This window comes from Peromyscus californicus, unplaced genomic scaffold (genome assembly GCF_007827085.1).
Source record: "Peromyscus californicus insignis strain IS unplaced genomic scaffold, ASM782708v3 Scaffold_53__1_contigs__length_281908, whole genome shotgun sequence".
Lineage (NCBI taxonomy): Eukaryota > Metazoa > Chordata > Mammalia > Rodentia > Cricetidae > Peromyscus > Peromyscus californicus.
Window position 1 is genome coordinate 153,974 of NW_026294566.1, and position 26,120 is coordinate 180,093.

Consider the following 26,120-nt stretch of genomic DNA (forward strand, 5'->3'; position numbering starts at 1 on the left):
GATCAAGAAAGGTTGTGAAAAATGGTGTTAGAATTGGAAGATGTGTTTTAACCAATGGAGATGAAATTACAGGCAGCAGGGAACCTGCAGCAGGCCATTTTATCAGAGCTGGAGATGGTACTGTGGGATTGGATTAAGAAAAGAAAATGTTGAGGTGAAGGTCTGCAGTTAGGATATCTGCTGTCCTGGCCGGAGTTGCCTGTCAGTCTTAAATACTGTTTCCTGTCTCTTGTTTTCTATGGGTATGCATGTTATGAATCATTTCATACCTTCTAATTCATAAAAAAATCCTGTCTCCTTCAATTATAGCAGGTTTGCTTACTACTGTTGTCAGTATAGGCCCTTATTCTCTTTAGAATTGCACTGTCCCTGGCTCTTTGGGTTAGTACCTTCTCCTCTGAAATCAGCTATTATTCTAATGGGCTTTTCTTTATTTTTTTTTTAACTTTGCAATACAATTCAGTTCTACATATCAGCCACGGATTCCCTTGTTCTCCCCCCTCCGGCCCCCCTCACCTTCCCCCCAGCCCACCCCCCATTCCCATCTCCTCCAGGGCAAAGCCTTCCCCACAGACTGAGGTCAACCTGGTAGACTCAGTCCAAGTAGGTCTAGTCCCCTCCTCCCAGGCCGAGCCAAACAATCCTGCATAGGCCCCAGGTTTCAAACAGCCAACTCATGCAATGAGCACAGGACCCGGTCCCACTGCCTGGATGCCTCCCAAACAGATCAAGCCAATCAACTGTCTCACCCATTCGGAGGGTCTGATCCAGTGGGGACCCCTCAGCCATTGGTTCATAGTTCATGTGTTTCCATTCATTTGGCTATTTGTCCCTGTGCTTTATCCAACCTTGGTCTCAACAATTCTCGCTCATATAAACCCTGAAGACATCTTATGCTGGAGAGGATGTGGAGTTAGGGGAACTCTCCTCCACTACTGGTGGGAATGCAAGCTTGTACAACCACTTTGGAAATCAATATGGTGCTTTCTTAGAAAATTGGGAATCCATCTCCCCCAAGATCCAGCTATACCACCCTTGGGCATATACCCAAGGAATGCTAAACCACACCATAAGAGCACTTGTTCAGCTATGTTCATATCAGCATTGTTTGTAATAGCCAGAACATGGAAACAACCTAGATGCCCTTCAACTGAAGAATGGATAAACAAAATGTGGTACTTATACACAATGGAATACTACTCAGCAGAGAAAAACAATGACATCATGAGGTTTGCAGACAAATGGATGGATCTAGAAAAAATCATCCTGAGTGAGGTAACCCAGACTCAGAAAGACAAACATGGTATGTACTCACTCATAGCAGGATACTAGACATGAAACAAGGATGACTTGTCTGCTACTCACATCACCAGGAAGGCTACCTGGAAAACAGGACTCCAAGAAAGACACAGGGATCGCCCAATGACAGAGAAATGGAATGAGATCTACATGAACAGCCTGGACATGAGTGGGGGTAATGAAAGGTGAGGGTCGAGGGAAAGAGAGCTTGGGGGAGCAGGAGATCCCAGCTGGATCAACAACAGAGAGGGAGAACAAGGAATAGGAGACCATGGTAAATGAAGACCACATGAGAATAGGAAGAAGCAAAGTGCTAGAGAGGCCCACAGAAATCCACAAAGATACCCACACAACAGACTGCTGGCAATGGTCGAGAGACAGCCCGAACTGACCTACTCTGGTGATGGGATGGCCAAACACCCTAATTGTTGTGCTAGAAACCTCATCCAACTACTGAGGTATCTGGATGCAGAGATCCATGACTAGGCCCTGGGTGGATCTCTGGGAGTCCAATTAGCGGGCTTTTCTTTATATGAGACATTTAATTCCCTTTGTCATATTTTATTTTTTTATAATTTATTTACTTTTATTTTATGTGCATTGATGTGAAGGTGTCAGATCTCCTGGAACTGGAGTTACAGAGAGCTGTGAACTGCCATGTGGGGGCTGGGAATGGAACCTGGGTACTCTAGAAAAGCAGCCAGTGCTCTTAAGCACTGTGCCATCACTCCAGCACTGCCTTCATGTTTTAATGCATTTGTTTTGTTTTGTATATTAACTAGGGCTTGCTGTGTGGTATTTCTCTTTATATTTTTGCCTATTTTGTGTTGTGAATGTTTCCATTATCTGAAATGTTATGACTTTCTTGAGTTTGGCAAATTTGTCTTTCATGATCTTGGGGAAGATTTTATCTATGCCATTGAGGTAAGATTCTTTTCATATATATATATATATATACACATAAATGTATATGTATATATATATATTCACATTGCTATGGTGTTGATCATTTCTTGTGCAATTTTTTAGTGCTATATTTAAATATACAAATATATATGTGTGTGTTTCTGATATGCAGTTAAATTAGTTTTTTTGTTTTTATTAAGTTTTGATATTATATTTGACTTTTTTCTCTCTTATTTATAAAGATTTATCTTGACTTTTCTAATTAGTTTCCTGTAACAACTTCAATTTAGACTGAGTTCTCATCAATAAATCTATACTTTTTTTTTGAATTTTCTTGAGACTGGACTGTCTTCATTTATGTCTCTGTGGTCTCTTACATCACTCAGGTTTTTTAGGTTCTCCTCATTAATTTTATTGGGCTGTTTGTCTTTGTCTAATTTAAGCACTTTGACTACTTTTATAGTGTTCATGATCGTTCTTCCATCTTCTGTATCATGGTAATTATGGACTGCAGAATACTTATATGAGACAGATAGACTTTGGGGCTGGGGTAAAATGCTGGCTTTATTCTTTATATTCTATGTGTAATTTTCTATCATTTTGATTAAACACCATTACCAGGAAAATGTGTAAAACTCAGAGTTTCATTGGGCTTAAGGTAACATGAGAATAAGACTCCATTATGCCACAGGATGAAGTCAAGAGGCAGTAAATGTGGTAGAAAGAACAGATATGGTTCAAATATCAAATTTCAAGCAAGCACCAGAAAGGAAACTAAAGATAGTTTGTATTTCTTATACTTCAAGGTCCTAACTCAGTCCTACCTTTTATACATTAAGCCATACTGCGAGTCAAATAATGTGGCTACATGAAAACAAAGTTGTCAAGTGTGTGACCTTTAGGGAACATTGTTATTCAAGCTAGCATATGTAGTGATCACATTCTGTGATCTTGTGATCAAAATTGGCCCGGTGAACTATTTTGTAATTTATGTCTTCTATGCACAAAGAAGACTTAAGAGACCACACTAAGTACATGGAAGCTTATTGTGTAGGCTAGATATAGAATCGGTGGTGGGGTGTCAAGCAGGCACAGGACCTGGGCAAAATTGCAAGAATGGCATCCAATTATAAGGGTGAGTATAGGAGTATTCTGGACAGAGATAATCCATCTAGGTGTGGGCACATCAGATAAAATATAGATTAGAACCTGGGATTGGTGAGGGTATGTGAATGAGGGGATATTGTGGAACCACCAATCTGAGATCAAGTATAAAATGTATGTCACTAGACTGGGATCAAAAGTGCTGATGACTTGCATGAAGGAGAATTGGGAAGTATTCTATGCTCCCTTGTTAGGGACAGAAGAAAGCCAGGGTCCTTCATAATGTTTGTAAGAGTTAGCAGTACAGGTTGTAGTTTTTATCTTGATCATGTGTTCAGGAAATGACACAGAGTTTATTATTTATGCATTTGTTGCATGTGGATGAGAGAATATGTTGGCATGGACTTACTTGCTCACTCTTGTGTGGGACAGTAATAATTCAGAGTGGATGACTGCCATGATTGACCAGGTTCTGGTGTATGCCTACAGAAGGGATGAGGGGCATGCTGTCTTTGTGGGAGAAAATGAGTTGTGATGCAATCCAGGTTGTCCTGTTAAGTAAAAAGGAAAAAAGTGGATGTTCCCAAGGAGGAGTAGAGTCAACAAAAAAACTGTGATTTCTTGGACTATGATTTTGTAAGCAGAAAGAATCATAGCAAGAAATATAATAGACATGTTTCCAATTTACATGGCAAGTGGGAAAGAGCTTCAATTTTTTTGCCCAAAATTGTTGTGTAAGTTTGCCTGTTATATGACTTCACAAAGACCAAACATTCCATGGATTACACTCATTTTTCATAAGCACATTTAGTTCCTACAGTCAAACTTAGAAAATTTCCTACTATACAGCCTTGATATGTTCCACAAACTGCTGTTCTTTTATGCATTATATTCTCATATTGTTTTCAAATCATTGTACGAATTAAGAGTTTGTTTGTTTTAATTTTTCCAGATCTGTCATATTACCAGACTCAGGAGGTTTTTCAACAGAAGTACAAACAAGATTCTTTACAGGAACAAAGAGCAGGCTTAGGTGAAAATTGTGGTCTTGACGTGTTACATACAAGGAAATTCTGGAATTATCATGGTTACAAGAGAGACTATAAATTATGTTTCAAAGAGAATTATGTTTTCGAAAAAAATACCAAAGGTATTAGTTATGAAAAACATCAAGAACCCCTAGTGTGTCCAAGGAGAGCACACTCTATGTCAGTTACAAGTTCAGAACCAAGTGATTATATGGAAAAATATTTGCACCATGCATGGACACCTGGCTATACTCTACATGGGTATGTGAAAACTTCACAAAGGGACCCACAGTGTAATAGTTCAAATTCTTTGCAATATTTTTCAAGTGTGGTGGGATTAAATGGTACTCAAAAAGTCCCTGAAGAAAGGAATGTTTTAAGCACAGAAAATTATTTAAATCATCAGCAGTATGCTACTTCCTCTACTCAGAATTCAGTAGATTTTCCTGAACAATTACTTCCACTGTGTGAAAATTTCTACAATTTAGATCAACATAAATATTTTAAGAATAAAATGTGGCATACTATGTACCATAGGGAAAGTACTTTTCAAAATTCCTATATACTTAGTGATGATAATAATGACCTTGCTAAGTTTTCTTTGCTAAATAATTACCAGAATATTCAGTTTGAAATACCTTTTAATGACAAGGACCCATGGACTTACTCTACTGATGACACAATTCCTAAAAATTCTCAGATAAATACTTGCTTGACAGTTAATGATTCTGAAAACCATGCACATCCAAAGATTTTTGATAAGTACTCAAAGACTTCTTTGCACCAACATGACCATATCAAAGAGAAGCATTGGACAAACAATCAAAAAGACCAAATTCATTATGAATTCTCAAACTGTACTCAGTATAATGGAACTAATACTCAAGATATTTATGAGAGACAAACAGATGATGCATATATGAAGGTCACAATTGAATCCTCACATCTAGAGATGAATAATATAAAGCACAGTGGAACAAAATTTTGCCAGGTTAAAGACTGTGATGAGTTTTTTGATATTAATTCAAATATAACTGAAAATGATTCAAGTCACACTGCAGAAGAGAAACCATACAGATGTAATGTGTGTGGAAAGTCCTATAACAAACTCTCATACCTTCACATTCATCACCAAATCTATACTAGAGAGAAACCTTATATATGTGATGAATGTGAAAAGTACTTTGTCCAGTCCTCCAATCTTCAATGTCACAAGAGAATCCATATTGGAGAAAAGCCTTATAAATGTGATGAATGTGGAAAGTGCTTTAGGCATGGCTCAACTCTTTGTGTTCATTGGAGAATCCATACTGGAGAGAAACCTTATAAATGTGATGAATGTGGAAAGTCCTTTGTCTGGTCCTACAAACTTCAATGTCATTGGAAAATCCATACTGGAAAGAAACCTTATAAATGTGATAAATGTGGAAAGTCCTTTGTCCAGTCCTCCAAACTTCAATGTCATAGGAAAATCCATACTGGAGTGAAACCTTTTAAATGTGATGAATGTGGAAAATCCTTTGTCCAATCCTCTAAACTTCAATGTCATAGGAGAATCCATACTGGAGAGAAACCTTATAAATGTGATGAATGTGGAAAGTGCTTTAGAATTGTCTCATCTCTTCATGTTCATCACAAAATTCATACTGGAGAGAAATCTTATAAATGTGATGAGTGTGGAATGTCCTTTGTCCAATCCTATAAACTTCAATGTCATAGGAGAATCCATACTGGAGAGAAACCTTATAAATGTGATGAATGTGGAAAGTGCTTTAGAATTTTCTCATCTCTTCATGTTCATCACAAAATCCATACTGGAGAGAAACCTTATAAATGTGATAAATGTGGAAAGTCCTTTATCCAGTCCTCCAATCTTCAATGCCATAGGAAAATCCATACTGGAGAGAAACCTTATAAATGTGATGAATGTGGAAAGTCCTTTGTCCAATCCTCTAAACTTCAATGTCATAGGAGAATCCATACTGGAGAAAAACCTTATAAGTGTGATGAATGTGGAAAGTGCTTTAGAGTTGTCTCATCTCTTCATGTTCATCAGAGAATCCATACTGGAAAGAAACCTTATAAATGTAATGAATGTGGAAAGTACTTTGCCCAATCATCCAATCTTCAACGTCAAAAGAGAATCCATACTGGAGAGAAACCTTATAAATGTAATGAATGTGGAAAGTCCTTTGTCCATTCATCTAATCTTCAACGTCACAAGAGAATCCATACTGGAGAAAAGCCTTATAAATGTGATGAATGTGGAAAGTCCTTTGTCCAGTCCTCCAATCTTCAATATCACAAGAGAATCCATATTAAAGAAAAGCCTTATAAATGTGAAGAATGTGAAAAATTCTTTAGGGATGGCTCATCTCTTTGTGCTCATCAGAGAATCCATAATGGAGAGAAACCGTATAAATGTAATGAATGTGGAAAATCCTTTGTCCAGTCCTCCAAACTTCAATACCATAGAAGAATCCATGCTGGAGAGAAGCCTTATAAATGTAATGACTGTGGAAAGTGCTTTAGAGATGACTCATCTCTTCATGTTGATCAGAGTCCATACTGGGGAGAAACCTTATAAATGTGATGACTGTGGAAAGTCTTTTGTCCAGTCCTCCAATCTTCAATGTCATAGGAGAATCCATACTGGAGAGAAACATTATAAGTGTGATGAATGTGGAAAGTGCTTTATGCATGGCTCTTCTCTTCATGTTCATCATAGAATCCTTACTAGAGGTAAACTGCAGAAAAACTAAAAATGCATCAAGTCTTCTACCCATTGCTCTTCTATTAATGATCATCACAGAACTCATATCTGAGTCAAGACTTATGAATTTAAAGAATGTTAAAATTCATTTACCACATCCTCAACACTTCTTTATCTTTCTTAAACCCATACTGGAGAGAAACTTCACAAATATGAAGAATGTGGAAAATGAAGACATCAGACAACTCAATAGAAAGAAACTTGAAGAAATTCTATAATAATTATCAACTTTCTTTCAGTATCATATATTAATGCAATAAAATTTCCTTCTGAATTTGTGAAATAAACAAAACTTTGATCAATATTCATTCCTTAGACAGGACCACAAACATCACTTTACGAAGCCCTATACTTGATGTGAATTTGGAAGTGTTTATTCAGAAGTAGACCCTGTAATTACTAAATGCTTATTGAAAAATTAGCTATGCATATGGCTTTATGAAAACATTTATTCTCATTATTTATTGCTTGTGTTTGAAAACACTAAAGCGATAGCAATGTGAAACAGAAGAATTCTTGCTAATAGATGATTAATGACTGCAATACAAAGTCCAAGTAGTTACATAATACAATTTGTGAAAGATGATATTGACTTACATGTGATATCATTATATTCCAAGCCATTATTATATTCTCAATATTTTAACTTTTGAAGAGTGTATATTAATGATTGTTTTTAACCTCATATTAATTTCCTGTTTTTATGAGTACAAATAAATGTATTATACCTTTTGTTTATTTCTATTTTCCTTGTCAAGTTGAATCTTCATTTTTAAAAAAATGATGGCATTATGAAGATTAGCTATTTCAGAAATGTCAATTATAATAAAAACACATCATTAAAATTTAAACTGTGTTCTATAGAAAACTATAATGGTGGAAATAAACATATGCAAAGAACAATATTATAAGTCCAAGGGAAGGAGAGAAAGGATTGTTTTAAGTAAATTGTGTCTCTAGTTTCACAGTGAGATAAGATAATGCTTGATCCCCTTGATTCCTGCAATTCTTCTTCCCTCTCTTCTTGCTCATAGGAACTCACAGAGTTTTAACTAGCAACCAGGGAGCCTTCATGTGACCAAACTCAGCCTTCTACATATGTGTAACATGTTTGTAGTTTGTCTATTTGTGGAAGTAATAACACTGGGAGCAGGGTCTGTCCCTAAGGCTTTAGTTGGCTCTTTAGAGCCCATTCCTCTTACTGGATTGCTTTGCCTAACATAATTTCAAGGGGAGGGGCTTAGCATTAGAGCTAATTGATAGGTCATTCTTTGCTGATATGCATTGGAGGCTGCCCCTTTTTTTAACAGAAAGAGGGGGAGTGGATTGGGGTGTGGAGTGGAATTGGGTAAGGAATTGGAGAAAAGGAGGGAGGGGACAAGGAGGTCAGGATATAAAATAATTAATAAATTATTAAATTTGTAGAAGAATAACAGTACAAACACACAGACAAAAAAATTTTTGTACATTGACTACTGATAAGTCTCAGTGTAGGATAGTCATTCTTAACTTTCCTAATGCTGAGACATTTTAATATAGTTATTAATTTCTTGATGACCTTAAACTATAACATTATTTTCATTGCTCTTTAATAAGCATAATTTTGTTCATGTTATAAATTGTAATGTACATATCTGATATTACTGACAGTCTTTCAAGACCCCTGGTAAAGGGTCATTGCACCCACTAAAGGGACCATGACCCACAGGTTGAGAACTGTGGCTGTATGATTTCTATAAACTGATTATGTAGAGAGGTATGCATACAGGCAAAAATAAACAAGATGTAACTTATTCTTCAAATATTGTCAAGTGAAATTCAAGGTAGATACCTGATAACCTAGTATCTTTGAACACTTCTCAAAAATTGGCTAAATGACTCCTTAAGGAATCTATATAAATGCTTTGACAAATGCTAAAATGAGTGTTCTACTAAAGCAAATGTAAATGCTAAATCACTCTGGGAGCTGAATTCCTTTCATAAACTGTTTTGAGTATAATAATATAAAATAAAAATATCTATATGTCACAGAAAAATCTTCCACACCTTTAAACCTTCACAAATTATTCAGTTCATAGTGTAAGTAATGCAAATGCCAGTGTGATTCAATATAAATATGAGACACAGGATCTTTTCCTACAGAACTTAAAAATGGAATATATCACATATCTTCAACCACAATGATATTTTTTGAAGATTATTGTCACTCTTTAATCATTTAAAAGAATATTGTGGAGTATTATTTGAAAGAATATCTATACTTGATATTTCCTTAATATCATAAAACTTCACTGAATATTTCCTTAATCTTACTCTCTACCTCATATTGTAAAATACATCATGCTGATTTTAGCAATGACTGAGTGTCATATTAGAACTTAGAGGATTCCCAAGAGTTGAAAAAATTGTGTATGCATTACTAGAAATCAAACCACTCAAAAACTAACAATTGGAGGCATATTCATAACTCAGGCTGTATTTATTATGTAAGTAAATTTCTATTTTTAAATGTTTTAAGAAGCACATCTAGTGTGTTGTTTTCTTTGCCTATTATCCTTTATTTTGAGGCAAGGTTTGGTTGTTGTCAAAATGTAAGTGAATTTTTTTACTCTAAATAAGACTTCCACAATTGAAAACATTAACAGAAAATTCAATAAGTAAAAGAAATACTGAGTTATGTTACACAGAAAGATGATTCCAACAGAAAATTAAGTGCATGTGGTGTGTTCATGTGGGTCTAGGTAGCTGTGCATATACCTATATTATCATATGAAATCACATAAGATCATGATCATCGAAGAAAATCATCTCAAATGAAGAAAAGCTTATTTGAACTCTTGCCTGTGGTATTTCATCACAAGGCTACTTAGCTCAATTTCTGTTGTTACATCTTGATAGAGAATTTAATAGTTTTTGGAGCACATGGACAAAAGGTAACTCACCATGTAGAATCACTGAGATCTATGCCATCTGCATGGATTAAGCCTCTAATTAGCTTCTGAAGTTCTGATCTCATTATTAGTCCCCTCCTACTCACAACCACTCTCAACTGTCATAGAAAAGCAGAAAAGGGATCTGAAACACTTCTCTCAGGTTATACTACTTCCTTGATTTTGGGGACCCTCAATTCTGTCTGTTCTGTTTTATAGTTTTCTATTTTGTCTCCTTCAAGTTTGTCTCTATGTTCATAAATACATGATCATCTTGCTCTGACTATTATTATTTTAAAGGTTTGCCTAGCTTCTTCCAAATATTAAAGGGATGTTTGAGTAATTACTATGCAACTCATGTAGAAAACAAAGAGAAACTTCATATGTGTGCAGATTTCTATGTAGTGAATTCCAGTTCCATGGATTGGTCAGTTAATTGTATCATGGTAACTAATGAGAAAAATCAGTGGAGACTTTAGAGGTGAATTCATTGCCTTCATGCTTCTTGGAAACAAGCAACTAGATTTTTTTTTACCCAGTTGAAGAATTACTTTCATCTGAGACTACTCCACAGACACTGTCTGTTATCCTCCACGGGAGCCTCATTTTGCTTTGATTGTCTAACCCAAAGAAAGAGTGTGAGGATTCTTAATGCTTCTCAATGTCAGCCGCGCTCAGCCTCCCTTTGAAATGTCATCCTGTCACTGCTAGCTCTAGCAAGTCAATTTAACCATGCTGCCAGGTCTGTACTAAAGTCATTCATGATGCTGGTCAAATAACCTAGCTACCTGAGTGCAAGAAAGTAGAACCTACAATTTTGTCTGCCTCTAGTAGCTCATGTTGTTCTACATCTCTGTTCTGTTATAATACACAGAATTAGCTTTTTGATCCTGCCTTTCAATCTCTTATTTTGGTAAAAAGTATATGGGACTCTGCTTACTTTCAAACCCAAAATATTATTAGGAAGGTAAATTTTTTTTTTTTAAAGATTTATTTATTATGTATACAGAAGAGGGGTGCCAGATCTCATTACAGATGGTTGTGGGCCACCATGTGGTTGCTGGGAATTGAACTCAGGACCTCTGGAAGAACAGTCGGTGCTCTTAACGTCTGAGCCATCTCTCCAGCCCCAGGAAGGTAAAATTTTGAGATAAAAGTTTCCTGAGAGGATCCAGAGACAAGAGTAAAAGAGATGGCTTTTTCTCAGGTAAATGTATTATGTGTGGAGGTGGGACATGTTGTCTGTTCTCCTACAAAAGCTTCTTTTTCCAGGATCCCAAACCTTTAAATTATCCCTCAGTGTTTACAAGGCTTTCTTTTTCTGTTTTTGAACTGATTGTTAAGAGAAAGTCTTTAGAATTCATGTCTCATAAGTGTGTGCTCCTTTCTACTATGTTGTCACCTTTTTATTATTATTTTTATTTTTGTTATTTGTTGTGGTTTTTTTTTTTTTGGTTTTTTGAGACAGGGTTTCTCTGTGTAGCTTTGCGCCTTTCCTGGAACTCACTTGGTAGTCCAGGCTGGCCTCGAACTCACAGAGATCCGCCTGGCTCTGCCTCCCGAGTGCTGGGATTAATGTCGTGCGCCACCACCACCCGGCAATTTTGTTGTGTTTTTTTGAGACAGGGTTTCTCTGTGTAGCTTTGCTCCTTTTCCAGAACTCACTCTGTAGCCCAGGCTGGCCTCAAAGTCATAGAGATCCACCAAGCTCTGCCTTCTGAGGGCTGAGATTAAAGGCGTGTGCCATGCCATGTGGTTAGTTTTTAGCATAAATTCTCTGCATTAATGCATTATGTAACCTTTTGCTATAACAAAAACATGCATACACATGTCCTACTGAAAATGGAATTGAGTCATCTCTTATGAATGAGAAAGAAGCTATGTTCCATGATCCTTCTGCCCAGGTATCTATATGCTCAATATAGCCTGTTTCAAGAAAGAGGCACTATGAAAAAGGGTGGCATAGCTTTCTGTCAATGTATGATGATTAAAGTAGTAGTATTGCTATGAAAGACATACTGTGTTATATACTATGATGAGGTGTTTAAATGTAATACAAACTTCCAAAAGGAATTTGTCGGTCATAAGTTGGTGTGAAATTATCCTATCAGGTGAGTTTTCTTTTGTTTACTGTTCTGTTTTGTATTCAATCACTTCTCTTTGTAAACTACTAACCTCCTTGTGAACCTGTAATGACCTTCTGTTGTGCTGAGACCAGCAACCAATCTCTTCCCTGGAAGCTGATGCTAATGTTCTTGCCCTGGCTGTGTGCTTTTGTCTTTGCCTTCACCACTTAGAGGTCACTATTTTCTCCTTAACAATAATAACATTTCCGAGGAAATTTACAGAGGAATGTGAAAATTCAATAAGGGTCAAAGTAGAAGGTAATCTTCATCTTTAGGTATGACCTGTACTCCCTCTCTACAGAGTAGTAGGTATTGAGAAATGCCTGTCCATGCAATTTGTCTTTTATTTATTTTCCTTCATAAATAACTTGAGAGTATATTTTGACATTAATTCATGAGTTGAAAGGTTGCTTTTTATGTAGCAGTTTAATAATGAGACCATATATCACACTAAAAGTACTAATTACTCCCCTAAGGACCAGAATATACTCAATCAGGGATATGCTCAGTAAGTGGTTTCCATCATGAGAATTACTTTCTATGGTTGCCCTGAATTTAAGTTTGAAAGTGGATATGCAGCTGGGCGGAGGTGGCACATGCCTTTAATCCCAGCACTAGGGAGGCAGAGTCAGACGGACTTCTCTGATCTCATGAAAATGTCACAACATCCTACCTCTTAATATATAACATTTAAAACTTGCATATCGATTACTGATAACACAGCAAATTCTTTAGATAAATACTCTTTTCTGGGGCAAATAAAGGACTCAAGCCATGATAACAAAGAAAAATTGAATTTTCACCTCAGAATCCATTGACTATCAAGAACGTGGCCATGAATTTCTCCAAGAGGAATGGGAATGCTTGGACACATCTCAGAGGGATTTATACAGAGAGGTCATGTTTGAGAACTAGAGCAACCTGGTTTCTGTGGGGGAGAATAAATTTTTTCATGATTGCTACTTAGCCCCAGCAATGTCTAGCAACTTATATTAGTATTTTGAAAAGTTTCTATCAACAAATTTCAATTGTTTCTACATATTGGTGAGTGTAATATTGACTGAAATTTTTCCTATTTTAAATGGTCTTTTAATTTAGCCTAATACTTCCTTCAATCCAATTTTTTTGTAGTCAGTCAGTAACAATAATGTGTGAATACAGTTTGACTCCAACAGTTTCATTTTGTAATGGGGCAATTTAAGGAAAGTTGAATGTATACAAAATTAACATTAAGGCTTATTAAAAGTCTACAATGACTGTCATATATGTACTAGTAAGACTCCACTTATGAATCTTTCTTTATATAACTTCATATCCATTGAGTACAATCCTGTGTTAGATCCCAACTCTTTTCCACATCATGTTAAGAAATATTCATATGTCTTTCCTAATTCACAGACTTTTCTGTATCAAAGTCAGAGCTACTCACCTGTCTTGAATAGAAAAACAACCCTGGATTGTTTACATAGAGGAAGCAGAAGGTAGAGACTCAGGTAAGTTGGAAGAAAACTGCTTCATTTGTGGAGTACAAAGAAAGAAGCAAATAATAGCTTCATTTGGATTAGCCCAACTCCTCACTAGAAGCGATGCCTGAGAATTTTCATTTAGAATTGTGTACTAGGATCAAGCGCACAGAGAACTTTATATGATTTTCCCTCATTTCTTCAGACTAGTGATTAGATGAAATTTAGAATGCCAATATTAATTTGACAATTTATGTGGTACTTTACTTTGTGTTCCAATAAATGTCTGATATTTTTCTCCTATATGACAGTGATTATAGTGTTTTTCTGTATTTTTTGAATTTTTTTATGGTGTATCTGCATCAGTTTATTGTTATTTCTTTGACCCCCTTGCATGCCATTCCTTTACCACACTAACCTAATGTCCTGATTCCCACATCCCCTCTCATTCTCACTATCAAAAAATAACATAAAATACATTAAAAATTGAGGAAGATTTCTGCTGGCCAATGATTTCTGAACACAAGGCTTTGAATATGATTGATATACCCTGATGATACTCAATTGAAAAATCGATTTTCTTATTCCTGGAAGCTTAGTACTACACATGCTCTTGGGAAAAAGATGTGACTATCGGCCTACTTTCCATTTTACAAGCTGAGATTTTGTCTGTCTTGAGTTTCTATGGGTTTTGGCCTTGCTGTCACACACATGGTGGTTGTATGGCCATTATTCTTATAATGTTGTAAACTTCTTCCTTAAAGTCATTTACCATTTCTTGTCCTTATGTTCTCTCTGCATCCATTTTTTCATATGTGCCTGAACCCTCATGTAAGGAATAAGATAAAGGAATCCCAGGTAAGATTAGTTCTTCAAAATTTCCATATTAAGCTTCTCTAGTGAAGGATGAGTGATGCACAAAACTAACGGTATAACAATACAGCATTATTTGCTGGCAAATAATTTCAAGTTTGGGTATTGGTTACACCATCATTTAGTAAAGACATTTAAATTGTTTTTAGATATATACCTGCTTTAACAAGCTTCTAGAGAAGTACAGTTGTCTGTGTTTCTTCAAGATTTCTCCTGTGGTCCAGAGAGATAAAAATACTTGTTGCACATCTGATTACCAGAGTTCAATTACCAGGACACAGACAGTAGAAAGAGGTTTCTGAAAACTACCATCCAATCATATGTATGCCCAAATATATAGTCAATAAATATATAAATATATTTTTAAGATTATCAAGAACTGGCCTATAATCATAGTTACTCTTCTTTGTATTTAAAATTTATTTAAATTTTCTGGTATAAAATATATATTCAGAAAATTTGAATCAAGATTCTTATGCTTGGTGCTAAGGTTATTGCTAGTCTCTCTTTCACCTATTGTACTGACTTTCCTTCCTTCAAAACTGAAAAATTGTCCCAAATTTTTGTTTCCTAATTCAAAGTGTCCCTCTATCTCAAATCCCTAATCAAAGAATTATAGACACCTATTGAATGCTGTGACAAGGAGAATTACCATCTGCCATGGGTTATCCCTGTTAGTGCTTGTTTAATGCAAACAGTTATCCCTGTTAGTGCTTGTATAATACAAACTGGTGAGACCTGAAATGATATAATCATTAACAATGATTATATCCATTAAGCTGGACTAACATTCTAGTTATATATTTTGTATGTATACTTGAAAAAATTTACATAAATATATAACTGTAACAATTATGAACTGGAGGTTGTAGGTAGAGTTTTCTTGCCTGGCCCACAGTCAGGACAAATCTCTCTCACCTGCCAGTCCCACAGCCATTCAAACCCGACCAAGTAAACACAGAGACTTATATTACTTACAAACTGTATGGCCATGGCAGGCTTCTTGCTAACTGTTCTTACAGCTTAAATTAACCCATTTCTATTAATCTATACATTGCCACGTGGCTTGTGGCTTACCGGCATCTTCACATGCTGTTTCTCATCATGGCAGCTGGAAGTGTCTCTCTCAGCCTTCCACTTCCCAGCTTTATTCTTCTCCTTGTCCCGCCTATACTTCCTGCCTGGTCACTGGACAACCAGTGATTTATTTATTGACCAGTCAGCAACACATTTGCCATACAGAACATCCCACAGCACTTCCCCCTTTTTTTTTTTTCAAAAAGGAAGGTTTTAACCTTAACAAAGTAAAAATACATATAATTTGGGAATTTGGGCGTAGCTTCTCTTACTACTTCCTGCTGGAGGGGGGCGCTGTATCTTATGGGGAAACAAAGAAAATTTTAGAATTATGGAATAGTCCATGAGGGTGTATCGTCTGAGCCAGTTGCCTTCAAATCATTCTGGATGTTGGATCATCTGGGCCATGGTGTCATCAGAGACCTTTCAGGGGGTCTTGGCTGGTCAAACCTGATGTATCTTAATCTTGAACAAATCCATAGCCTCTGGCTTTTTGTGGAAACAAAAGAGACTCTTTTCCAAAGCAACATATCCTTATATCCAAATTTTGAAGTGAAGGTACCTTTAAAATATACATTTTGGCATAACTCAACAGCTTTTACAATCAAATGTTTTAATGCAGTTAAAAATCTCAAAGACAATACAATCCAGATTCTCTGTGTAATACTCATCTTTACGTGGCTTATTTTTTATATTAATTTTACTGTCTCTTTAAAGACTTTATTTTTTAAAACTATGTATTTGTTTCTGTAACTGTATATATCACCTTTTTAATCTCTTTCAAGCCTACATATATTTTACACACATTGTAAACTATTACATCTGAATCTGTCTTATTGTGAATCTACTGCTTTAAACTGCAGCAGCTGTGGCTGCTGGCTCCGCCCACCTCAGCTTCCCAACATGGCTACATTTACCTCCAGCTCTAGGAGCTATCGTGGGTCTATGCTTTTAGCCAAGCAGCGTGTAGCCCAGAAACCTCTTTTTTGTTTTGTACTAGCAAAGGCTAAATCCACCATGTAGCTTAATGTGCCACTTGCAGAGGCCTCATTCCCGCCATACTGCAGGTCGAGCACGCACTCTAGGAACCCACCAGAAGCTCAAACAGGCAGCTGCCGCTCATTTGAGAGAGACAATTAGGAAGCTGTTTTTAGCTCCGTTTTAGAATCTTTTTTTCTCAGTTTTTAGAGCTGGAGGTAAATGTAGCCATGTTGGGAAGCTGAGGTGGGCGGAGCCAGCAGCCACAGCTGCTGCAGTTTAAAGCAGTAGATTCACAATAAGACAGATTCAGATGTAATAGTTTACAATGTGTGTAAAATATATGTAGGCTTGAAAGAGATTAAAAAGGTGATATATACAGTTACAGAAACAAATACATAGTTTTAAAAAATAAAGTCTTTAAAGAGACAGTAAAATTAATATAAAAAATAAGCCACGTAAAGATGAGTATTACACAGAGAATCTGGATTGTATTGTCTTTGGGATTTTTAACTGCATTAAAACATTTGATTGTAAAAGCTGTTGAGTTATGCCAAAATGTATATTTTAAAGGTACCTTCACTTCAAAATTTGGATATAAGGATATGTTGCTTTGGAAAAGAGTCTCTTTTGTTTCCACAAAAAGCCAGAGGCTATGGATTTGTTCAAGATTAAGATACATCAGGTTTGACCAGCCAAGACCCCCTGAAAGGTCTCTGATGACACCATGGCCCAGATGATCCAACATCCAGAATGATTTGAAGGCAACTGGCTCAGACGATACACCCTCATGGACTATTCCATAATTCTAAAATTTTCTTTGTTTCCCCATAAGATACAGCGCCCCCCTCCAGCAGGAAGTAGTAAGAGAAGCTACGCCCAAATTCCCAAATTATATGTATTTTTACTTTGTTAAGGTTAAAACCTTCCTTTTTGAAAAAAAAGGGGGAAGTGCTGTGGGATGTTCTGTATGGCAAATGTGTTGCTGACTGGTCAATAAATAAATCACTGGTTGTCCAGTGACCAGGCAGGAAGTATAGGCGGGACAAGGAGAAGAATAAAGCTGGGAAGTGGAAGGCTGAGAGAGACACTTCCAGCTGCCATGATGAGAAACAGCATGTGAAGATGCCGGTAAGCCACAAGCCACGTGGCAATGTATAGATTAATAGAAATGGGTTAATTTAAGCTGTAAGAACAGTTAGCAAGAAGCCTGCCATGGCCATACAGTTTGTAAGTAATATAAGTCTCTGTGTTTACTTGGTCGGGTTTGAATGGCTGTGGGACTGGCAGGTGAGAGAGATTTGTCCTGACTGTGGGCCAGGCAAGAAAACTCTACCTACAACCTCCAGTTCATAATTGTTACAGTTATATATTTATGTAAATTTTTTCAAGTATACATACAAAATATATAACTAGAATGTTAGTCCAGCTTAATGGATATAATCATTGTTAATGATTATATCATTTCAGGTCTCACCAGTTTGTATTATACAAGCACTAACAGGGATAACTGTTTGCATTAAACAAGCACTAACAGGGATAACCCATGGCAGATGGTAATTCTCCTTGTCACAGCATTCAATAGGTGTCTATAATTCTTTGATTAGGGATTTGAGATAGAGGGACACTTTGAATTAGGAAACAAAAATTTGGGACAATTTTTCAGTTTTGAAGGAAGGAAAGTCAGTACAATAGGTGAAAGAGAGACTAGCAATAACCTTAGCACCAAGCATAAGAATCTTGATTCAAATTTTCTGAATATATATTTTATACCAGAAAATTTAAATAAATTTTAAATACAAAGAAGAGTAACTATGATTATAGGCCAGTTCTTGATAATCTTAAAAATATATTTATATATTTATTGACTATATATTTGGGCATACATATGATTGGATGGTAGTTTTCAGAAACCTCTTTCTACTGTCTGTGTCCTGGTAATTGAACTCTGGTAATCAGATGTGCAACAAGTATTTTTATCTCTCTGGACCACAGGAGAAATCTTGAAGAAACACAGACAACTGTACTTCTCTAGAAGCTTGTTAAAGCAGGTATATATCTAAAAACAATTTAAATGTCTTTACTAAATGATGGTGTAACCAATACCCAAACTTGAAATTATTTGCCAGCAAATAATGCTGTATTGTTATACCGTTAGTTTTGTGCATCACTCATCCTTCACTAGAGAAGCTTAATATGGAAATTTTGAAGAACTAATCTTACCTGGGATTCCTTTATCTTATTCCTTACATGAGGGTTCAGGCACATATGAAAAAATGGATGCAGAGAGAACATAAGGACAAGAAATGGTAAATGACTTTAAGGAAGAAGTTTACAACATTATAAGAATAATGGCCATACAACCACCATGTGTGTGACAGCAAGGCCAAAACCCATAGAAACTCAAGACAGACAAAATCTCAGCTTGTAAAATGGAAAGTAGGCCGATAGTCACATCTTTTTCCCAAGAGCATGTGTAGTACTAAGCTTCCAGGAATAAGAAAATCGATTTTTCAATTGAGTATCATCAGGGTATATCAATCATATTCAAAGCCTTGTGTTCAGAAATCATTGGCCAGCAGAAATCTTCCTCAATTTTTAATGTATTTTATGTTATTTTTTGATAGTGAGAATGAGAGGGGATGTGGGAATCAGGACATTAGGTTAGTGTGGTAAAGGAATGGCATGCAAGGGGGTCAAAGAAATAACAATAAACTGATGCAGATACACCATAAAAAAATTCAAAAAATACAGAAAAACACTATAATCACTGTCATATAGGAGAAAAATATCAGACATTTATTGGAACACAAAGTAAAGTACCACATAAATTGTCAAATTAATATTGGCATTCTAAATTTCATCTAATCACTAGTCTGAAGAAATGAGGGAAAATCATATAAAGTTCTCTGTGCGCTTGATCCTAGTACACAATTCTAAATGAAAATTCTCAGGCATCGCTTCTAGTGAGGAGTTGGGCTAATCCAAATGAAGCTATTATTTGCTTCTTTCTTTGTACTCCACAAATGAAGCAGTTTTCTTCCAACTTACCTGAGTCTCTACCTTCTGCTTCCTCTATGTAAACAATCCAGGGTTGTTTTTCTATTCAAGACAGGTGAGTAGCTCTGACTTTGATACAGAAAAGTCTGTGAATTAGGAAAGACATATGAATATTTCTTAACATGATGTGGAAAAGAGTTGGGATCTAACACAGGATTGTACTCAATGGATATGAAGTTATATAAAGAAAGATTCATAAGTGGAGTCTTACTAGTACATATATGACAGTCATTGTAGACTTTTAATAAGCCTTAATGTTAATTTTGTATACATTCAACTTTCCTTAAATTGCCCCATTACAAAATGAAACTGTTGGAGTCAAACTGTATTCACACATTATTGTTACTGACTGACTACAAAAAAATTGGATTGAAGGAAGTATTAGGCTAAATTAAAAGACCATTTAAAATAGGAAAAATTTCAGTCAATATTACACTCACCAATATGTAGAAACAATTGAAATTTGTTGATAGAAACTTTTCAAAATACTAATATAAGTTGCTAGACATTGCTGGGGCTAAGTAGCAATCATGAAAAAATTTATTCTCCCCCACAGAAACCAGGTTGCTCTAGTTCTCAAACATGACCTCTCTGTATAAATCCCTCTGAGATGTGTCCAAGCATTCCCATTCCTCTTGGAGAAATTCATGGCCACGTTCTTGATAGTCAATGGATTCTGAGGTGAAAATTCAATTTTTCTTTGTTATCATGGCTTGAGTCCTTTATTTGCCCCAGAAAAGAGTATTTATCTAAAGAATTTGCTGTGTTATCAGTAATCGATATGCAAGTTTTAAATGTTATATATTAAGAGGTAGGATGTTGTGACATTTTCATGAGATCAGAGAAGTCCGTCTGACTCTGCCTCCCTAGTGCTGGGATTAAAGGCATGTGCCACCTCCGCCCAGCTGCATATCCACTTTCAAACTTAAATTCAGGGCAACCATAGAAAGTAATTCTCATGATGGAAACCACTTACTGAGCATATCCCTGATTGAGTATATTCTGGTCCTTAGGGGAGTAATTAGTACTTTTAGTGTGATATATGGTCTCATTATTAAACTGCTACATAAAAAGCAACCTTTCAACTCATGAATTAATGTCAAAATATACTCTCAAGTTATTTATGAAGGAAAATAAATAAAAGACAAATTGCATGGACAGGCATTTCTCAATACCTACTACTCTGTAGAGAGGGAGTACAGGTCATACCTAAAGATGAAGATTACCTTCTACTTTGACCCTTATTGAATTTTCACATTCCTCTGTAAATTTCCTCGGAAATGTTATTATTGTTAAGGAGAAAATAGTGACCTCTAAGTGGTGAAGGCAAAGACAAAAGCACACAGCCAGGGCAAGAACATTAGCATCAGCTTCCAGGGAAGAGATTGGTTGCTGGTCTCAGCACAACAGAAGGTCATTACAGGTTCACAAGGAGGTTAGTAGTTTACAAAAAGAAGTGATTGAATACAAAACAGAACAGTAAACAAAAGAAAACTCACCTGATAGGATAATTTCACACCAACTTATGACCGACAAATTCCTTTTGGAAGTTTGTATTACATTTAAACACCTCATCATAGTATATAACACAGTATGTCTTTCATAGCAATACTACTACTTTAATCATCATACATTGACAGAAAGCTATGCCACCCTTTTTCATAGTGCCTCTTTCTTGAAACAGGCTATATTGAGCATATAGATACCTGGGCAGAAGGATCATGGAACATAGCTTCTTTCTCATTCATAAGAGATGACTCAATTCCATTTTCAGTAGGACATGTGTATGCATGTTTTTGTTATAGCAAAAGGTTACATAATGCATTAATGCAGAGAATTTATGCTAAAAACTAACCACATGGCATGGCACACGCCTTTAATCTCAGCCCTCAGAAGGCAGAGCTTGGTGGATCTCTATGACTTTGAGGCCAGCCTGGGCTACAGAGTGAGTTCTGGAAAAGGAGCAAAGCTACACAGAGAAACCCTGTCTCAAAAAAACACAACAAAATTGCCGGGCGGTGGTGGCGCACGCCTTTAATCCCAGCACTCGGGAGGCAGAGCCAGGCGGATCTCTGTGCCAGCCTGGACTACCAAGTGAGTTCCAGGAAAGGCGCAAAGCTACACAGAGAAACCCTGTCTCGAAAGACCAAAAAAAAAAAAAAAAGACTTATTTCTGAGATAACTTAAAGTGAATAGGGGTTGGCTACAAGATCCAGGAGAGATGGGGTACCATCTAGCAGAGGACACTAGCTTGGTCTTCCATCCAGATTCAAGGACAACAAGGTATCCAGAAGAGGTCAAAGACTTATGTACTTCAACTCTGAAGGGGTTCCCTCTCAGCCACGTCCCAGGGGCAGGTCATAGGCAGGTGTGGCTGTTACCTGCTGTCACTCTAGGGGCAGTGTTTTGAGTTCAAAGCCAGAACAGCTGTGGGAGTGGTTGGGAAAACGCCCCACAGAATGGTGCCATGAACAGGGACTAAAGAAAAAAGAAAAAAAGGGACTAAAGAAAAAAAAGGGGACTAAAAAAAAGGGGGGACTAAAGACAAATGAACAGGGACTAAAGACAAAGTAATAGGGACTAAGATAAAGGAAAATAATAGTTTTATTACAGAGTTTTTGGCGAAAGTGCTGAGTCAGCCCTGCCAGTGGAGAAGGCATGCTGGTGTTATGGAAAATATATATTTTTTATATATATTATTGAGAGGCAGGGGTTTTATCCTCGAGAGAAAAGGAAAGCGGACTGGAAGGATGTCCGATGCTGCAGCGAGATTCTCTTCTGTCAAAATTTTCTATCTTGTATCGCTTTCCTCAATTTCTATCTGTGAAAAAATAAGCATAAGGCATAGGGTAGTAATATAGTGTAGGAAAAACTTAGAAATGTAAGATTGTGTAGGAAAAAATAAGGCAACTAGACAGAAAAACTCAATTTTCTAACTTTGGGGGCTATGAATGCAAACTGGGGGAAAAAAATCTTTCTTTGGGCTTTATGGGTAGTAAAAATAAGCTCTTCTCTGAGCTTATGGGGAAAAAAAAAGTTTCCTATGGAAGCTTTTGTCCTGGGGACAGCTGAAATGCTAAGTCTAAGCGGCAGGAGAAAGTGTTTTCTGCCTGAGGCAAAAACGGGGGTGTAAGAAGTCAAAGTTTAAAGTTGAGAAGTTTTTGGAAAAGTTGGTCTTTCTCTCCTGGGGAAAAAAATCTTTCTCAAACTATAAAGCTTTCCTTGGAAAATTTGGGGGAAAAAAATCTCTAAAAAGCCTTAATCTATCTCAAACTAAAAGCTCTCAAACTTAAAAACTAAAGCCTTTAACTTTCTCAGAAGGACAAAAATTAGAATCACCTGAAGATATTAGTATGGGGACCACCTGTGATTAGCTCAAAGGAAAAACAACAAACCTCTTAAGACAGCAAAACCTAAGTTCTTTCAAGCTTTAAAAATCCTCCCTGCAATGCAGGAGGCAGGGACAAGTTCCTAAAAACCTCTCTTCTAAGCTCTGTCTCTTCAAGCAAGTAAAAGACAGTGGGTCAGAGTACCCTGAGGGAAACGCTTGGGAGAGTGTGGGTAAAGAGCTACAGAGAGCCCAAAAGGGCGGGAAACTCTACTGGGAAAAGCAAAAATGCCAAGCTTTTCAGTTATAGCCGAGCTGAGGCATCAAGGGTTTTGTTTGAGTGAGCGTTTCAAAATGAAAAGGTGCTCCTAATCTTCCTAACACAAAGATCCCCTGAAGCAATGCAAACTGTTAGCACTGTATCCTTGCTTCTGACCAAAAACCCAGAGGCGACTGGCCAGCGTCTCTGAGTTGGAGTGCATTTTGGGGATACTAGGGTTCCTGCAGTTGTAAACTTCCTGGAGCACAGAGCTGAGGCAGGAAGGTGCAGGACCCAGGGAAAGATTGCCAATGAACAAAGCTAAAGCCAATGGGAACAGCACTGTTGTCTGCTTTCCTACAAGTCCTGGGTTGATAGGTCCACAGCGGCAAAAAGAAATCTGAGAAAAGCTTTCCTATCAGAGTAAGGACCTTTCTGGGAAAACAGTAAAGCTGAACTGTGTCTGAAGCAGTTGTGCTGCTGAGTCAGAATGCTGTCTGGGGAAAGAGTCCAGCCAGGGCAGAACAGAACTATCCAAGAGCAAAGCTTTCTTTTCTGTCAGAGAAAGCACCTCTTTGAGAAAAGCTTTTTCAACTGACTCCCTGAGGTGAGGGAGTGTGGCCCTAAGGGGTGATTGCCTCTGGCATAAGCTCTGTCCTTGAGCACCCAGACAAGCAAACACAACCCACTGGGGGACTGGGCCAGGTGATGGCCTGATAAGGCAAAACACCTGTCCTAATGGGAGTTAAGAAATGGCAAAAACCTCCCCTGTTAGATTTTCAGTCTGTATGCAAACCACACAGACCCAGAAAACAAATGGACAAAAAGCCCCTACCTTCAGTAGCAGGGAAAGTCGCCACTATAGTGTCGGAAACTGTTTCTGGGGTAGAGGGGACAAACTGAGACCAAACTGGGAACTGTCTGGGGAAAAAGACTCCGAAGAAACAGAAGGGACATAATCCTCCCCAGAAAATATGTGACCTGAAAAAGCTGCTAGAATTTGAGGCAGATTCGGGGGGAGGAAGAAAGCCCCTACCTCCAAAAGCAGCTAGCAGAGAACAGAGCCGCAGACAGATACCTGAAGCTCTGCATCTGGGGAAGGAAGGAACAAGCAAAATGAGATAGATCAGTGGGAGAAAATCTCTCTAAAGGAGCTATGGAAAAGCTGTTGTAAATGATCTTGGTTTTTCACTGACTGGCTAAGACAAACACAAGCCCCGAGGAAAGTTGCTATCAGAAATGGCAGCCTCAATGCGCGCTAATGAGGCAGGTGCGGTTCTGATTTGGGGCCAGTGTCTGATGAAGGAGAAACACCTGTTAAAGCCAGTTGAGGAGAGAATAGAAATCTCCCAACGTGCCATAGCTGAAAATGTAAAATGCTTGTTCAAATCTCCCATTGCAAAAGCAAAAAACTTTGTTCAAACCTCCCGGGCAAGAATTTGTAAGCAAGTCTGGTAAAAGAGAACCAGTTGACTCTCAGACCCAAAAAGAACTATGGGAAATGACTGATATAAAGGACTGATTTAAGGGACTGATATTATGGACTGATATAAGGGAATGCATTCTGGGGAAGGTAGTTTTTCTGCTAAAGATGGCGACATTGCCCTGAAGCACTTTTTGTCAGCTCGAAAATACGTTCATGGTAAACTTAAAATACAGCCTTTAAAAGAATAAGGAGGAAAATCATCTAAGAGTTTAAGTGTCAGTTCCATTGGAAAAATTGAAAGGATACGGAACTAGGTGCTTCGCGGTTTGGGGCTCCATTGGTAAAATGCCTTATTTACCCTAATAGCTGTGCAAAGCTTTTACGGTAGTTGGATGACAAAAAGCTACCTATAAGAGCAAACAAGCCACTTTAAAATCCTTAAGAAAGCAAGAGAGAGCAGTTTATACACTGAACGTTGTCTTAGATATGAAGAAACTTAGGTTGAAATTAAAAAAGTTCTTTGCCTTTTGAACAAACTGCCTGCAATGATTGATTCCTTTGCAAATCTAAGAGGATACAGGCATTCAAAAAAGAAATGACTGCTTTATAGATGGGAAACAAACTTCAGAAAATCTAGCTGTCTTACAAAAGAGTTGCTTCACCTGAAAGTTCCTTATAAAAAGTCAATGCTAAATATCACAGCTGCTAATAACATCAGGAGTTAAAGCAAATGAAGTGAAAATACTAAATACAGTTCGGAGCAGTGCCACTTTTGGCCTTACTAGCTCCTTTAGAAAAGTACTTTATATCACCTAATAGCTGTGCAGTATTTGCCAAAGACCTTTACAGCAGCTAAATATGGTAATTTAACTCTCAGCATGAAGTGAAGTTTTTCAGTAGAAAGAACCAAAAGTACTGCTATAATAGAAACGTTTGTCTGAATTGAAGCACTTAGGGGAACTACTATGAATTTGGGTGAAGGGACAGCCTCTAGTTAAAAACCGTCTGCCGCTGACAGTGCATCTCTGCCGTTCCGGAACGGCTGAGAGAACTGGCAACTTTGGAGTGTGGCATCATCCTGGGAAAGTTTCAGTCCCCTAGCAACAACTATCACAATTCTATAACACCACCACTCACTAAATCCCAGTGCTTTATAACAAAGCTGACTATGAACTCTAAACTTTAGAAATGACGTACGTACTTCCTGTCTAGTTAAGAAAATCTTTCTAATAGAGATAGTGATAATTAAGAGTAAGAAATAGAAAAGGATGAAAATAAGATATGTGAGTTTGAAGTAATTCTGTCTTGTTAGGTCTGTGTTAAGAAATGTTTAGGTGTTTGCAAAGTTAAACGTATGCTAATAGTAGCCCTATATAAGTTTGTAAAATAGATCTATAGATCCTTTAAGAATATAGGCTTGCAAGAAGTGTCTAAGGTAGTCTTAAGACATGTAGTAATAAGCTTGTAAAGTAAAGATGTTAGTTGTAAAT

At 37.1% G+C, this 26,120-nt stretch overlaps 1 protein-coding gene across 1 annotated transcript; it reads left to right on the top strand.

Moving 5' to 3' along the window:
- Positions 1-54: 54 nt before the first annotated feature.
- On the top strand, positions 55-7,282 carry LOC128095948 (zinc finger protein 665-like). The gene is given in 5 exon segments (XM_052714933.1): positions 55-117; positions 2,649-2,702; positions 4,957-6,893; positions 6,895-7,068; positions 7,237-7,282. Coding segments are annotated over 5 exon segments (2,274 nt in total).
- Positions 7,283-26,120: the final 18,838 nt, after the last annotated feature.